Source organism: Paramormyrops kingsleyae, chromosome 20 (genome assembly GCF_048594095.1).
Source record: "Paramormyrops kingsleyae isolate MSU_618 chromosome 20, PKINGS_0.4, whole genome shotgun sequence".
Classification (NCBI taxonomy): Eukaryota; Metazoa; Chordata; class Actinopteri; order Osteoglossiformes; family Mormyridae; genus Paramormyrops; species Paramormyrops kingsleyae.
The window spans coordinates 12,439,565-12,457,952 of NC_132816.1; the positions used below are offsets into that span (position 1 = coordinate 12,439,565).

Sequence of the window (18,388 nt, forward strand, 5' to 3'; positions counted from 1 at the left end):
TATATAGCTTTACTTTTTTAATGAAGTATAATTTAGCTTGCATGAAAATTTTGTAGTACTGGGCTGCAGGTTCAGAGAGAGAAAAAATTCTGCAGCCTGTGGCTAAAAGCTACATATATACGAAACGTTTTCCCTGATAAATGGTAGCTTGACCAGTACGTCCATATCGTGGAAACACATTAACGTACCGCACTCATTAGGGAGTCCAGCACACTGACTGCAAATGCCGTTCCGCAGGCAAATGGCTGCGTCATGTATAGCTCTGTGTCTGGATCGTCGTCATCGTCTTGGTCCAAGAACTGAACATTGGTGTCATTCACTGGAGTCATCGGCGTTATTCAAAGTACAAACATAAAAACCAGTTAGCAGGATATAAGACAAAAGGAGCCACAAATAGCTTAGATATACCATAAAATACTATACCATCAAGGGCGTAGATTTGGGTATAGATGGTAGGTGCATGTCCCTAACAATATTGTGGGAGTACTGTGCATGTTTCGAGGAGGGGCGCTGCTAGAGATTTTGGGTCCCATGAAAGCATATTATTTGGCCCCCAACCCAGGCCCTATTATCACCCCCACCCACCCCCTTCTCAATGCCCCTGATCTCGAGGAGTGTGGGCTTCGTGGCTAATTTGGTCCCTACCAATGCTGAAACCAAACCTACGCCCTTGATTACCATGGCTGTCAGGCACATCCTCAAGCAATTAAACTTAAATCAGTTTAAATGCCCTTTATTGAGGTTCCACAGGAAAAAAAAAAGAAAAACTGACTTTTATTTGTATTACTCTAGACCACTTTCATTCATCCACTTAAAACCATGCATTCCTACAGCTGGAAATAAATATGCAAGGGAAAAAAATAAAGATTATGTGAGGGTGGGAAAAACATAAAAAGCAAATGAATTCTGGTAATACAGTTAGAAGTGAAATATCATATTAAATTCTTACGCATATGACTTGTTCTAAGAGCTGCTGCACTTCAAAGTCTATTGATTACACTCTGTTGTAATGCAGGCGAATAAATTGCACAATGATAAGCATCAGTCTAAGCACTTCATCAATGATCCTCAGTATGAAAAGTGCATTGGTTGCTACAGACAATTACATTCAGCAATTCAAGCGATCATATGAAATATCGAATATCGTGAAAAACCAGACAGTACCCCACCCCCCCTCCGAACTGGCACTACTGCCTATAAGTTCTGGCTCCCTACAAGTTTATCTGAACCACTGGACATTGTTTTCTGATAAGGCAACGAAATCCTACTTCACAAAGGTCTCCTTTGTTTCATAGCATCTATGCTTTGGAGATTAGGTCTAGGAAAAAAAATAAACAGCTTAAAGGAAGGTTTGATCTTGAGTTTTGTTTTTGAAATTTTATTTCTTCTCAGACTTCCTGTGAGCTGCAAAAAGAAGCGTCAGTCATATTGACAAGAGGTTTGATGAAAAGGGGCCGGGGCGAAAGAAATGAACTGCGAGGAGATGCAATGGAAAGAGCCACAAGGACAGCCTTTGTGTGATCAAAGGCCCTGCGATGCTTGGAGAAGAAAAAATCATTAAAAAGGCCAAAACAAGACAGTCAATTTCAACCAGAACTAAGAATAAAATTTGTTCAAAGTGATGCCATGGGAACAGTTCTCTATTGCAGCCAGATAAATCAAGAGCAACTGATGGAGAAATGGTACTGTGGGAAGAGGACAAAGGCGAGGCTTACCCAGTTCAGTTATCATATGAATGTTGGCTCCACTTTTTTTGTCCTGACTGAGTGAAACCAAAGGTGGCAGTTTACCAGGTTGAGCTAATTATGCAAAACAGCATTGGGAAGGGAAACAATCATCAACAAGTGAAATTAATCATGAGGCACTACAGGGTTGTAGAGCGTATATTGAGATATACACAGTCCAAAACCCTTATATAAATCTCAAGAAAGAGGTTTAGCTTGTCCACATGGGCCTGGACATGAGTAAATGTGGTATACTTTAGGGATGAACATTTATTCTACTGAACATATACAAAACTTAGGGTACGCTATGGGGATTGCTCAGGAACACATTTACGAAATATAGAGCTGGTGTTTCCAATTGATATGTGGAAAAACTCATATTATAGATGCTAAAAGCTGATAAACATAAACAAAATACTTGGCACAGTGCTGAAAAATCGTGAATTCAAGACGTCAGGCAAACTGTCCCTGTTGAAACTAAAGTATAATTACACACAACAGTGAGAGTTAAGCATTACACAATCTGCTGTTCAACGCCATTCTCAACGCTCCGCCATTACAACCTGCACACTATTACTGCCTTTAATGCAAATTATACAAAATATAACTTAAAAGAAATAAACTAAATGTCGTCTACCCTGAATAACAGGCACACAGTGAAGCAGGAAAAATAATCTGAATGCACACAATGAAACAAGAAAAATTATTTGACAGTCAGTCAGTTTGTCAGCTTCTACTGTGGCTGGACTGTAGCTAAGATGCATTAATTAACGGAAATGGCACAGAGTCACATGTACAGTAACTGTCCAGGTTGGGTGTGTTACTGCAGGCTGCATATCTCTGGCCTTGGGGAGTCCATGTACTGTATCTAGCAACAATCGTTTAGCAACAGTAAACGATTATTTAAGTTTTTTAAGTTTGATATTACCATTAAAGGCACCATAAAGTGAGATCAGACTAATGCCTACAGAAAACAATGGGATGAGCAGGAGTCGGTCCGTCAAGTACTTAAAGAGTTGATTCCCTTAATACAGTCATGGTAAACTTTCGTGTCCCTACTCCTCATCTCATTTTTCAAGCTGTGCTTCCAAACAAAGAAGGCAGCCATAAAGGTGAGATGAAATCCAGTCATACCCCCTGGCTTTAGAAGTGTCTTTGCTACAATGCTATATATTTGGGTCAAAGGATAGCTTTAGATGCCAGTCTGCAATGCTTTGGTGCACACTGAGATGTAAAACTTTCATGAGTTCCTGTGCCAGGGGAATAAAGGCAGATTCATTGTTATTAATAAATGGGCCCATTTTGTTTTTATCCACAACAGCAACTCTATTCCTGTAAAATTACTCTTCTTCCACGAGAAGTCTTTTTCTCCATTCATAATCAAACTTTACAGAGGTAAAAATGTGTTAAAATACAAATATTTTCTGACATATTGCCTGTCAAAACATAAATATGAATGTAAATATAAAATTTAAATTCAATGGAACTAGCAAGGTTATAGGAATCCATTACTCATTTTGTGTTGCAAAATGTAAGGAGTTTTCTTTTATGCCATTTTCTTTTGATGTTTGTGTCATAAGCTACAATATCATCAACATACCTAGTTCTGTTACGCTTCGGATATTGGCTCCGCTTGTGATGGGCTCTCGTACTAATCCATGCACTGGACTGTTTTCTGGTGATGACCTGTCCATTCCAGGAGGTGTAAACCCTTGATGGAGGCAAGCAGATTTAAACACAGCAATCAGTCACCTCTGGTAAATTGGTTAATTCTAATTGCCACAAGAACTTTAGCTTCCGCTACAGCAAGAACTACAGATCTTCCGGTATCTCAATACCGACTGTGTAGTGAACACCAGCTAAATTATAGTTGAATTTGAGCGCAAATATTACAACCCTTTAGCCTTACTGGGTACCCATGCTGGTTTTACACAACCCACAGTTATGGACACTGCTAAGTGCATACCGCTTCATTCTCTTTCATTACTGGTAGATAAAAAAAAATATTCTCATACTGATGATACTGTGATTTTCCTCCATGGTAGCAGTGCAGCACAAGTAGCAGATCAGTTAACAAAGTCAATGCAACATATTACAACATGGTTACAACAAAACAGTCTAGAACTGAATGTGTCTAAAACAGTATGCATGTTTTTTAGAAAGTCAAATAAACACTTTACTGAGCCAGATGTATACTGTATGTGGCAGGAGAAAGACTGCAGGTAGTGTCAGAATTTAAATATCTTGGTGTTCTGATTGATAGTAATCTTTCGTTTAAAGCCCAAATTAAAAAGGTCTGTCAGCGAGTTAAATTCAATTTGGTAAACTTTAGATTCATACAAAACTGTCAACAAAGGCTGCAATCATGTATATGCATTCAGTGACATTCTCTCACATTACATATTGCTTAACAACTTGGTCTCAGGCCAGTACAACTTCTCGTATGCCCATTTGCTCATTATATAAACAAACCCTCAAAGTTCTTGATAATAAACCTAGACATCATCACCACTGTCTCATTTTAACTAAATATAAACTTCTGATTTGGGAAAACCTTGTGAAATACACAAACTTATGTCTAACATATCAGCGGACATGCTCCTTCAGTTTTAAGACAATTCATAAAAACAGGTTCATCTACAAATATATCTACAAGAAGTACAATTAGAGGTGACTGTATAATTCAGATGAGAAAAAGCAGTTTTGGCCAATCTGCGTTTTCCATTAGAGCTGCACCTGAGTGGAACATGATTCCATCCCACATCAGAGACTTAAAAACATTCACACATTCAAACACAATTAAAAAAATGGTTAATTAGCCTCCAAACATGTCAACACTAAATAACATCACACTACCCAGCACCTCCAGTTAGTTGAATCTGGGTGCTGCTTTACTTATATCACTACTGCCATCAGCCATGTTCTGGCTTCCTCTTTTTTATGTATTTATTTATTATTATTATTATTCTTTTCTCCCTATATTTACTGACCCTTCACTTTTTGTATGTTTTATGTGTCTTTTTATTTACTTCTTTTATTATATGATCTATATATACTTTATGTACCTTGTTTTTTTTATTATGTATTTCACCTGTTACCATCGGTCCATGGACAACAGATGTAAAATAGCCATTTTGGCTAATTCTGGCACATTTACATTTTATGTTTATTAATGTGCACTGTCCATGTCAAATAAACCCTAAATAAAATAAAATAAAAAAAAAACTATTTTCATAATTAAGTTCAAAGCTGTCCACAGATAAATGGGGAAGTGCTGAAAACATTAACAGTTACCTAAATATTGCAAAAGAGATGCATGTTTTGCTTTTAGGGGTCAGTAGAGGCTGATTTAGCATTTACAGCCACCCATCTACTGCTGTATATAAATTTTATATGTTGTTCATTTTGTTACCATAAAAGTGGTGGTGTGGACCCCGAAAACCTTTTATCAGGAAAAGTGCCATTCAGAGTCATGGAACACAGTGACACGAGTACAAATTCACCAAACCTGACATCGTTGCATTTCTTCGAGCTGACAAGTAAACACCTTAAATCAGTAATGCTATATGTATAATACATTGCCTGTGTTTTGACACCCATCACCCAATGCTGACTTAGGAAAAACGGGCGCTTACAAAGGCAGTTGTAACGCAAGAAATATATTCAGGTCACAAAAGTTTTAAAAGAATTGCAAATCTAGTACAGAGGCTATGCCACCCACTGTCAGGGTATCCAAGGTACTGCCGCAGCTTTATGGATAGCCTTGTAAAATGTAAAATGGACGCAATTGTTAAGCACTTCTTTCGTAGCTAGCATTTGAAATGAGTAACTTTCCGCTGAGTGTTGACTTATGGCAATGACAAAACCTTACTACTGTGGTTAGTAACATTCAACGACAATTATAAGCCCCAGTGGGGCCTTTGACTTCATACGGTATTTATTTGTAGCTATCGATAGAATGTGAGATATATCTACTCCACAGTGACAAAATTCCATGTGCAGCTACATTTATTTATTTATTTTTCCCATAATACACGAAAGCACAACACCAAAATGGATACTTTTGGAGAATAAACACCTAGCAATATAAATTCAGTTCTCTTAACATGGTTATATATCTAAAGCTTTTAAGAATCCTGTTAACGTCAAATATGACAGATTTTTTTTAATGGGATGAATATGGCACACAGAAAAAGCTGAAATCTGTAGCTAGTCAGTATCTACTTACTGGTATTTCTTAGTTTTCAAGCTGCAGTTCATGTTTTTAATAATTTTAAAAGGTAAGGAAATACTATAGGGGTTACGTAGCTCCAAAGATTGAATTACAGTTTGTTCTATATAGCAATGTTTAAATATATAAAAGAGGCGAGTAAATAAAAGCTACATCACGGAATCCAGAAGTAACCACAAATTGTAAACGATGATATAAAAAGCTAAATCTGTCATCATCTAAGCATTACTGACATAACTTAAATCCGAAACATGTGGTTACCTCATTAAAATGTTAAAAAGCTGTTAAACTTCAGCCCCTCGGGCGATTTTAGACAATTAACAAAAATTACATCATAAGAAGAATCTTCCGCTATGGCCTTTTATTCCAGCAAGATTGTTTTACCCTCAACCCCAAATCCAGACCCATTAAACATTGATTACAAAAATGTCTTTGATATTCTGAGCTTTGAAGGACCCTGGAAATCAGAGATTCTATGGTTCGCTCCACCCAGCACAGTGACTAAATGTCTCAGTTGATCGAAATTAATTTAATACATGTAACTTTAACGTTGCCTAAGGGGAATTGACTTTTAACATGAACGGACCCAAATAACTATGAACTAAGGTCCCTTGGCTGCAAATATCAAGGAAACAAAATGGTTTCAAGTTATATGATAAGATAAAAAAAAAAATCTTAAATCCTATCAAAAACAAGGATGTAAAACTCAGAGGGAAAAAACGGAGATAACTGAACAAACTGCCGCATAACTTAAATTATTCCTCAGCTACTGAGGATCGTTTTATAAATGTGCAGAGTTACTAAGAACTTTGCTGCTGCCTGGGGCTACCAGCCCCTGCTAAAAGCACTGAGGCTGGACAGATTGCATTCAATAACCCACAGCGTTTATTAAACAATTGATTTACACAGATATCTCATGTTTCTGCACTAGCCATTTGTTCCATTTCTTAACTCTTTACAATAACTGACATAACAAGGATCCTGATACCGGAGATTCCCCCTGCAGGCAATTGACTGGTTTTCTTGTTGTTGCACTTTACAACGTTTCCCTTGGCAACCAGGTTGTTTATTTATTCATTAGCATCTTGTTATTTAAAGTGGATTGGGTGAGTCGATACAATGTTAATACATTTCTCTGTTCATCTCGCTGAACTTTGATATCAGTAAATTTATTCATTTGGCCATTAACCTTCAAATGATCTGACTACTAACAATAAAGCTACATATTTATTTTTGAAATGGTTTCATTGTACATTTCCTATTGACGGAAGTGTTTAAAATTCCAACAGTTCTGTTAACATATGACAGTAAATGTATATTAATAAATTCAGGATTTTAATGCATAATTATTAAAGGGTAAAATTGAAGGAACCTAATATTTTTAATTCCTGATACGGATCTATATAATATACACCATAACATTCAAATGAATTATACACAACAGACATGATCAGATTAATATTCACAGCAATGCAGTTCATATTATCAGTGTGTTCAAAGCCTTAAAAAGGAAGAATAATATTGTTTAAAATTAGTAAAAATGAATTTAAAAAGTAATTAATACATGACATTTGCGTGTGAGGCTCTGCAATTTCAAATAGCTCAATCCCAGTAGGCATGAAAGGTTATGTGTTTAAAAAAAATCAGCTTGAATATAACATCACAGATATTACAACACATGTTAAAGCTTCTGTAAGATCTACTGTTCATCCTTAGAAAGAAGTTATTATTGATTACATCAAGAAATGGTAAGGTATACTTTCAGGAAGGTCACTTTAATATGCACACAGAACATAACCCACGTATGTATGTGACTGGCATAACGATTATGCAGATATGTCAGCGATTCACAAGTTATATGCACTGTTAATGCACCATATGCAGGCCGGCATGTAGCAGGCTGGCAACCAACAACGTCTCGTCAAAAGTGTTTGGTCATGATGTGGCGTGGAGCTAAGGGTGGAAAAATTACTCACCCTGTGTTCCTCCTGCTGCTTCTGTTAAGTACTCATACTACTGCATACCAGGCCCTGCTACTGTACGGTACCATTTCAGGCCATTCGCATCACAGCAGGGAGGAAATGCTGTATCAGGAAATGCAGATGAGAGCAGACCTCCATGCATTATACTGCATTAATTCTGCCTCCTAATGGAATGACTAGCAAAATGCGCCCCATGCTTTATTTTTTCTTTACTTTTTTTGTTGCTGGGACAGGTTATTCCTCCTGCTGTTACGCAACAATGGTCATTTGTTGAGAGCCTGGCGAAAGATTAATTGCGAGACCGTGTCATGCTCCTCCACTAATCAGAAGTCCATCGCCTATAACCCCTGCCCCATGTGAACCACAAACGGGTGTCACGAGAGAGTGTGTGGCCCCTGACTGCTTCTGGTGACACGGGGACCTTGCCAAAAACCCTCCGCCTTTCTGCCTGCTGTTGTACGTCAATGATGATGTCCTTCCTTGTCTTATTCCACCCCCAGCTGCTGGGTTTGTGTAGTTTTGCTTTATTTTGTTTTGCACCTGTTACAGGCAGTCCCCAGGTTAAGAACGTCCAACTTACAAACAACTAGTACTTACAAACCAACTACCATAAAGCCTATTATATTTAAAATTAGAGTTAAATACAATGATTCCTAATAACGAATGCACGCACTACTTTGTGACATTCATGAAAACATTGCGTGGCTTCATCAACTTGAGGCACAGAACAGTGCCGTATGTGCTACTTTTTATTACGGTATTATTATTGTTCCAACTTACCTATAAATTCGCCTTAAAGACAGACTTAGGGGACGAATGTTGCTAGTACCCTTGGGGACGGCCTGCATTTCCCACTTGCATGCCAATACAGAACATCATTAATAGACTACAAACGTACAAACCTAACTGTGCACTTTACCAGGTCGTGTCACTGAAGTTCCAGCAAAATACACACCTACTCCTGCAGCTATGCACTCTTAAAATATCAGGTACGAACCGTTTGCTTACGTAAGCACAACAGGGAACTGCAGGGAGACCTATATGGTTCATGTTCCAGCAATATCCATTTTTTAAAACACCCAGATAAGCCATGTTGCATACTTACTGTTTGGCATCCATAAGCTGCCGTTTCAATTTAATTGTCTACTAGAGATGCTGCACCTTCCAAATGTAAATATTTTTCAAATGCAATGTTATTAGTAGTATACAAGGTTGTGAAGAAAATCTGAAATGTACTTTTTCAAAATACAACCCCACAACATTTGTATTACAGCTGTATTATGTAAATTTACTGTAATTACAAACATTAAAAGGTCGCCTGTTTCTAAGCATGGAAGATTAATCAACGGTTCAACGGTCAAACAGATTGATGTGAGGTCCTTTTAATCACCCAGAGAGATATTCTCTTTGCCAGGTCCTGTCCCTTGCAGGCAACGGATTGAAGTATTATAGGGCAGACCTTACCTTGGGAATTAGCCTGCAAGACCCCGATGCTGTCATCAAACTGCATAGATTGAATGTTGAGTGATGCCAAGATGCATTCCTTGTCCTGCAGTGAAGCATCATCAATACTGCTCTGATTGGCCGATAGAATAACACACATGTCGCAGAGGTTTATGTTGACAGCCCTCAGATCAGCCCGACTTAATGGTGTACCCTATGGCACAAAGAGAGAGGAAAAACAAATTAAAGACCGAGAGTGGGGTTCTGGGAAATTAGCTAACAAGCATGCTGCTTTTAATGCTATGACATTCAGCTGATTTTACTCCACACTGGAGAATCAGGGATGTGTGCTAATCTAAAGGGTACATACTCCTACTGGCAATGTTAGAGGGTTAGGTAGAATAGTTGCTTTATTCTTCAGTTAGAAATAGGAGCAGGAATTACGTCATTTCTTTATTACATATGATGCACGCCAGGCTATTTAATTACACTTAACAGAAGTTAATCAAGATGAATATTCTCAGTTAGCATACTGTTCAAGCATAAAATCTATAAGATAAATTTACAAAACATATAACTGCTTTGGCCACACAATGACTTCAAATATATATATACAAAAAAAGATTTTAAGAATTGCTGCGTTCATTATGGAACACTGCAGGAGCAAATCCCAAAACATTTGTTTCGTCTTTTTTGGTAGCAGCAAAAGCTAATCTGTAATGCTGGTGATGTACAGCTTGTTAGGATCTGGTGATTCTCTATATGAAGACTGATCAATGCTGCAGCAAAAGGTATTAAGTCTCATTCTGTTCGATGTGTCTAACAGGTCTAAAGTCTGTATACTGAATACTGAATAATAGGCATTTAAAAATATATTAAAATAAACAATAAAGTTTGGTCAGACAGTTTTGACAGGTTTTCTACATTATGCAATCAATCAATCAATCAATCAATATCAGTACATTTTTTAAAAAGAAGCAGCTAATTATTATTAGAAGAAAAAAAATGGAGTGTTGCTACACTTGAAATATACATTGTACATGAAACTAAGTCTGTGCTACTTATGATTTAATCACCTATGCCTGACAGCAGAGTGTACATGGTAGCTATGAAAGGCCGGCCCACACTCACAGGCAAAATGGAAACTTTGGGGAAGTTGTGAAGCGTCTCCCACTCCCGCTTCAGGTACTCCAGGGCACCCACAAACACAATGGGCTTCAGCTCATGGTAGTGGAAGTTGCTGGCTCTCAAAGGCATCACCAGGTTTCTCAGCCCAATCACGGCAGAATTGATATCGCCGAATATACAGACCACCACGTGACCGCTCAGAACTGTCATGGCGGCCTCACTTCGCGTCTGAAAAGGGGGGGGGGGGGGCATACATGAATTATGACATAATGATAACGACGGTGAGTGCTTGTATACACGAGGAAAACGTCTGAGTAGAAAAGGTGACTCAAGCTGATGGGAAAGACTGCTGCTTTATCTTATTACTCTCTACCATAATCAAGACTGTTCAGCAATAATTCACTTTGAATTAGTGGATTCGCCCTAGTTAAACAGAGAAAACATTTTATCTTTTATCAATTAGTATCTGGTGCTGCACACACTCTGACTAATGTACTTTCAATGATTAAAAGAGCATATATTTTATCCAGCTCTTTCGCACCATAAATATTTGTCTATAATTTAGAAGTGCTTGAATAGTTCATTTATTAAGAAAGGTCCTGCAGCATCATAAATAAAACCAGGTCACTTTATGTATGAAGCGATACAAAATAACATTTCATTAACAAGGTGCTACTTGCAGGAAGGTGTACCACTCAGGTGACTATAAGTGTTTAAGAGCAATTTTTGCACGAACCACTTTTTTGGAATATGTGACACGTACTGGTGTTGATGTGAGAATTGTGAGATTTCTGGTGCCACGGGCAGTAATACCCACCAGGATGGCCTTCTCGATATCCCTGGTTGTGCACCAGTGAAACATTCCTGTGGAATCAAACTTCTTCACGCTTACTTCCGTGTGATCAATTTCATTTCCTGCAAAGGGGTCGTGCCTGTTCGGGACAAAGAGGGACACTAAAATCGCAGAACCGCACCATAAAGATATATTTTTCATTTCACAACCTTAGGAATATTGCAATAGATAAACCCAATTCGGTTTCCTTAGAATGAAAATTAATTCAACTTCAGTTTCAGATTCACTGATGTCAGAATTTGTTAAAAATGGCAGAAACCATCCGCGTGGACCGTTCTGTCAGCGCTGGAATGGACAGGACGTAAAATGTAGGCTTTAGTGATTGAATGGCATGAGAATGGAATGACAATTATGCGCTTTTACAGGACACAGTTTCTGACATGATGTTCTTCTCAGTAAAAGCTTTAACAGGCTGCAGTTTAAATATTTTAGCAATTTGCCCAATCATATTTTGCTCCACATACTCAAGACCATTAAAGTTTCAGCAATGTGTCACGACCAAACAGGCTAATTTATTTCAGTGATATGAACAGCTGATTTTAATTCTACGCAACACTGACCATATAAGTGCCCTCACAGCTGAGATAGCTGTGGTTATGGTATGTTCACATCAATTTGCAGACAGCTGACCAATGAACAATACTAAGAGTGGTGTCTGTACAGTATGTCTCTTAAAACTGAATGGATGGAAACCAACATTTTGTATAATGCAACTCATGACTTGTTTTAATTTTATACATACACACACACACACACGTCGGGTAGACATATCTTTATGGGGACCGCTCATTCATTTCTATGGGAAAAATGCTAACGCTAACTATGACAACCCCTACCCTACCCTAACCATAACCATAAGTAACCAAACAAAATACAAGAGTTTTTGCATTTTTAGTTTTTTCATTGCAGTAACAGATTTTTATTAAATTGAGTGCTCCCTCATAGGGACCAGGAAACCGGTCCCCATAAGGGAAAAAAACGGGTATTCATCATATTGTGGGGACATTGTGTAAAGTATACCCGCTCACACACACACACACACACACACTATATTATATCATATATATATATTATAATATAATAGCATATTTAGTATACATGGATACATTCCTAATATTTTACCAACAATTAATAAAAATTTACTCATCAAACATGAGTAAATTGACTCCTTTATTTTTAAGATAACTTTTATAAGGTTTAAAAAGGGAATATAAATGTCCTAAATTATAATGGTGCATAATGAAACTGTTAATTACACACTACAATAATATTAGATTAATTACTAAATAGGTAAGCTTTGTCATGCTGGGTGACAAGAATCTTGTAGCTGGTTTGCCGGCTTTTTGGCTGTTTTGGAATGAGGTTCGATGTTTACTGTCCCTGACTCATTTTCCAAAACAGAACCTGTACTATTGTCACAAATTTTTATGCTGCAGTCACATGGCATAATCATTCTAGACTGCTTATTTTGGTATGGTAACACAACTGAACACCATTGTCTTAACATCAGCGTTAACACATACAGTACGCTAAGTGCAAAACAATTACGGCACAGGACTAAACCAAAGCCTCTAATTTAGTCATTTTCATCTTCTAGTTTTTTCATTTTTTCATTATGCCCGCTGAGTGCATTTTCGAAAACTGCGGAAGTACGACTCGTGTGCATTTACTGCTATCTATATTGCTGTTCTGAGGGTGAACGTGCTTATTTTTCCCCAGATATAAATAATTAACCTTTTGATTCATACAAGCACTTTCAGAATGACACCATACACAGCATTTTAAGTATGTATGATGGTGTCAAGGAAAGCTACAGTACTTCAGCCTCCTAGAAGAATGGGTCAAAATGTCTGCCTTAAAGGTGAAAGCCTAAGGCTAGATTATAAAGCCCCTTTCAGTAAAGTCGCTTCAGGGAAACAACTCTCTCCCTTTCATGCCTCTGCTTCTCAGCTTCCACAAAGCAACAATACCATCATTTATAATGATTGCAATATCAATATAAAACACAGAAAGTCAGGCCTTTTCATGTAGAGTGAGGAGACTTTGTGCACTTTCTTTTTTTATTATTTAAATAAGTCTTCTGACAATCTTTACTTTTTCCACATTATTAAAATTCTGACAACTAAGGTCTCTACCTGGGAAACCGGATAGAAAAAAGTGTCCCTTATCTACTTTTGATCACATTTCTCGTGCCAAAAATAAAGACCGTCAGGGCTATGATTAAAAACATTAACACAAGTGTCTTGATGTACCCCCTCAAGCAGTAGAATAAATATTATAGAATAGGCTCTTCTCAAAAACCCGTCCCAAGCGAGAACCAATTGTACTCTATTCTGCTTATATCTCCTGCCATTGTTTTTATGTTTGACATATTCTTACTTAAAATAACATCTGCACTTGTAGGTTCTACAATACTGATGTACAGATAGACTGAGCATCATTACAGTATGTTCATCTCATAACTTCTCTGTAGTCTGTCAATCTCTAGCATTATTCACTAATAAATAATTTTATTTTAGTCATTTCTGTGCATTACAATTCAAGTTATCGCTTCAACTTTTACAGATATGTTCAAATTTAGATCATAATATCCTTAAAATTCATTAAGAAATGATACCTGCAATACTTCCGTCAATTGCACAGATACATTTTTACAATTAACGATTTAAATAAATAACAGTATGTTCTTCTTTGTTATATATTGCGGATACTGTATTTTATTAATTATATAAATAGTGATAAAATTATTTTGAAATAACCATCTTCAATTGATAAAACCTTACAGTGTTTATTTTTTTAAATTTTTAAGAACTTCAATTTTCAGCATTTGCAAAGAAGTATGACAAAACCAGAAATGACATGATAAAACGTGCATTTTTGGCTCCCTAAACAAACTGCTTTTAAATGGATGGGCTATTTATTTCACATTTCACCCCTTCCGCCGCACATCTCACTTTTTTCCTGTATTGCTGGAATATCACACAGAGACGTGTCAATTAGCATGCTCAGTATGGAGATGGAATCAGCAAGTACAGGTGCTAATAACAGCGAGAGCATTTAGTGCTTTTACACCCCGGCTGAATATTTCATTACGTGTCGCATGTTTCACGATTCACTCTACGGACCCCTGTCAGTTCAATCTTCGCCGGCTACAATGACTGGTGCGGTACGGCTCTGCCAAGATATCTATCTTTCACAGACTGTCAGCGATGACTGCTTGTCACAAGCCAACTCTTCCGATTGCTGCGACTCCAGGGTACCAGACATGATATTCGTGCCACCGCACAAAGCGATCTGAACAAATGCATTGTGACTTTCCACAATTAGATGTGTCTCGTGACCCATCAAAAGGTCCATGGGAATGGTGTTAATTTCAACAAAGAATTTTATATGGAGGGATAAGACATAACTTGTTACTTCCGTGACACTTTAGGTCATCCAACTGGGAAATGGCTTTATTTACATACCAGATTGTTTTTTTTATCAAGTTTTATTTTCCCCTCCCTAGATGAGCCGTGTTTTGTTCTCTACCCTGACAAATTTACCTACAAAATACGCCACCAAGAAAATATGAATTGCTTTATAAATTAATGTGGTCTATCAGATCATTTTTAAACATGCTAAAATTAATTCATAGGTATCTGAACATAGCTAATTCATGATAAAACATTTATTGAATTATACAGAATGTTCAGATATTTGTACAATTGAACACCTCTGCTATAATAACAACAATGCATAGTTTTCTTCCTTTTCTTACAAAAGAAACAGTGTATTCAGATTTTAATTGCAATGAAGGCTCACAACTAACATCAACAGATGTATTGTATCTGTATCTGTGCACCCAATTCCCATGCAAAACAAAGGCAACTGGAATCAGAGGGGAAAGTGCGCTTACAGCTACACTCGCCTCCGGTTTATCGTTCACACTAGTGTTTAGCTATTCCGCTATTTCACTCCCCGCGTGCTGCAAGCCTGGGATGAGTGCACTCCCTCCATTCCTCTTTTGCAGGCAATGAAAGCGAGCTTTGCTTTGAAAATTTTCCCCATCATGCAAACTGACAAAGGCATGATTTTCAAAAACCCACAGCCAATCTGTTGATCATTACTTATTTACAAAGGCCTTAAGGCTTGGCGCCCTGTAAAAAAAAAAAAAAAAAAAAAAAAATTCTTGATACAGTATACGTTTTTTTCCGCGCTTGTTGAATGAAGTATCCCTAAGGCTACCTCAAACAAATGCTTTCTATTGTGTATAAATGCACCCTTTAACAGTAAAGTATTTAATATATGTGATATAATATATCTACTGAAAAGTGTTTGTGTAAAAGTAGGTATGCTTGTGTTTGGTAATTTGATGCGATGCTGAGGGCTATAGCTTGGAAAAAAGTCTGCACCTAGTACAGAGGACCTGTCATCTCAGTACCCAAGAGCCGGCAGAATATAGAAGTACCCTAAAGCATCCAAACTATGACACCTCTTTGAAGCATATCAAAACTGTGCAAATAACTCAGAAGAATTATTATTACTCAGAGATCAAAGAAAAGATGCATATATTATGTGATGAGGTAAACATTCCACTCTGCACAAGAAAATAAAAATTCACCTTAGAGTTCAGAAATAAAACTAAATATTTTTGAGCAAACAGTTAGTTTGAAATTGGCCAATTTATACAAGGCAGAACACACACACATATCTATGTATGTATATAATATATATATATATATATATTAACCTTTCTTTGAGAAGACAGCAGTTACATTGGGCCCAGCGATGTTTGTTTTTTCTTTTTAACTTTCTTTTTTAAACCAAAATCCTTCAGTGTTATATATTTCAGAAGGCTAAGAACCACTATATGGGTAATGGTTTAGAATCTGTGGAGGTTGATAAAACAGTATATTGTAGGAAAGGGACAAGTTTAAGTTCTTTATTTCCTCTCAAGGGCCTTAAACGATATTTATAGTATGACTGTAATGGTGTGAGCTTCAGCGCGTTGCAATTCCCAAAACATATATGAAGAACACAATCCTGTGTCAGTTAAAGAAATGGCTTAATAATCTATTTGTTTTGCAAACCCTGTAGTATGAGCTGTTAAAATTTCACATACAGGACATACAACCACATTCAAAATGCAGCATTTCTGAAGTTTTGCGGAAATGTAACAGTCTACACAACATGAAGCAGATAGGCACGCTAAGTGCTCTGAGCTAATATAATGCATTCTAAACATGAGACACCCTGCATATCTCCAGTTATCCTGCACATCTTGCTAAGGCAAATGGTTCAGTAATCTTTGAGGAAGGTGGCCGAGGTTAGCGAACAGGGCTAGAAGCTAACAATACGAAGCAAGCACGCCAGAACAATGCACAGTATATCCATATACACTGTAAGCCTTTCCTCTCTAATTCAGCTGCCCCATTCGCAGGGATCACACCGTACAGCCGACGCATACATTTTGAGCTGTCTGACAACGTCATCAGAGACAGCCACACAATCGGCCCGCAATCTGAAAATCGCTACTCCTTCAAGTCGGCCAGCTAATTCACACTCGTGTCCCACTTGCACACATTAGACTTGTACTGAAATGTGAGAGTGCATGGTTAATTTTTTTTTCAATTTAAGCTCACAGATGATGATCTCTTGGCATTCTTACAAAACTCATAATGACAATGTGTACATGTTATAAACCTATAAATTAGCATGCTAGTATATTCATTTCTAGTTAAAAATGGAACATTCAAAGCTGACGTGGCTTATCAATACAATATTGTGATTATTCACAACTTGATGGATTGTATGGATTAAATAGGGATATGAATTAATGTATTGCATACAGAATAAAAAAAATAACTTGTAGGTGGTTGATAATTATTATGCTAAATGCTTAGCTAAATTAATTCATCCTGCAGACTTAACATGCATTTCTTGCAAATCCTTCTTCCATCCATGGCCACATGCGCAGAAACTTGGGCCTTTTATCAGTCAAAATCAATTAACGGCAATTTAATTCCAGCGGACAAGATAAAAGGTAGGTAATATTTGAATTCATTTTTGATTGTGACGATACGTCTTGCACACGGCCTTAAGTACCAAAAACAGCACTCAGAGGGATTCCTACAATAGACGAACGGCCCAAGGCAAAGTAACCACATGAGCTCTTCTGATTGGTTAGCGCTGTCATTAGTGCCACTGCTGTTTAAGAAATACATGTGGACGGGACCGGGTGACAGCTGAGACTTTAAAGCAAGAATATTTTTCAAACAGCTTTTCTTACTCTCTTTCATGACAGAAATATCTCAGCTCTATCATTAACTGCTGACAAGCTGACAGAATAAATGCTTCACCCTTAAAGGGTTCTCCTCATACTCCCGTTCCCCCTCCACCCTTACCGACACCACTCCCCATATGCCCCACACACATACAGTACACACACATGCGCACGCACAACTAATTCAAATGGGCGCACAAGCAAATGAACACACTCAAAATCATCGCGCACGCAAAACTAAAAAGCAGGCACGCAAGGGCATGTAAGCCACCGACGATAATATACAGGCCAAACACACACATACACATGCACACAGGCGCACGTGCACACACACAGGAGTGCACGAGCACATGCGCGCGCGTGACCCAGTGCATGCTCCTCCATCTCCCTCCCGCGTTTTTGACGCATGGAGAAGCTTCCTGAAGCTGTCGACTCACCGCGTCATTTTGGGCGAGCTGTTTGGAGAATTTCGCATGTCTCCGTTCCTCTGCTTTTTTTTAGGCGTTGATGGTGCCTCCTCGTCGCCTGCAAACATATGCAAAGGTGTCAGATTATGAGCTGTAATGTGCAACGGGACTGACATACTAAAGAATGGAAAGTCAACACTCAAACAATCATAGCTAAATCTTAAAGGTCCCAAAACAGAAAGTGAATATGTTAGTAAGGAATAGAGGGAGATCTGTGGGGGCAGGACAGGGTCGTGGAATGTCGTTTGGCTAACAAAATTAACAATAACGAAAATAAAATAATAATAGTAATAAT

At 37.7% G+C, this 18,388-nt stretch overlaps 1 protein-coding gene across 16 annotated transcripts in view; it reads right to left on the reverse strand.

The window, feature by feature from the left end:
* The window catches only part of LOC111841957 (calcium-activated potassium channel subunit alpha-1a-like), a 167,197-nt gene that overhangs the window by 12,102 nt on the left and 136,707 nt on the right, over nt 1-18,388 (reverse strand). For 8 of the 16 annotated variants that reach the window (XM_072703945.1, XM_072703947.1, XM_072703956.1 and 5 more), the window contains 7 exons: nt 18,064-18,151; nt 11,326-11,440; nt 10,512-10,736; nt 9,402-9,594; nt 3,325-3,435; nt 1,716-1,799; nt 189-319 (listed from right to left, as the gene is read on the reverse strand). In XM_072703945.1, coding sequence (XP_072560046.1) covers nt 189-319; nt 1,716-1,799; nt 3,325-3,435; nt 9,402-9,594; nt 10,512-10,736; nt 11,326-11,440; nt 18,064-18,151 — 947 coding nt within the window. The remainder of the gene's footprint in view (nt 1-188; nt 320-1,715; nt 1,800-3,324; nt 3,436-9,401; nt 9,595-10,511; nt 10,737-11,325; nt 11,441-18,063; nt 18,152-18,388) is intronic. The other 8 variants (XM_072703946.1, XM_072703952.1, XM_072703959.1 and 5 more) reach the window with 1 other exon arrangement.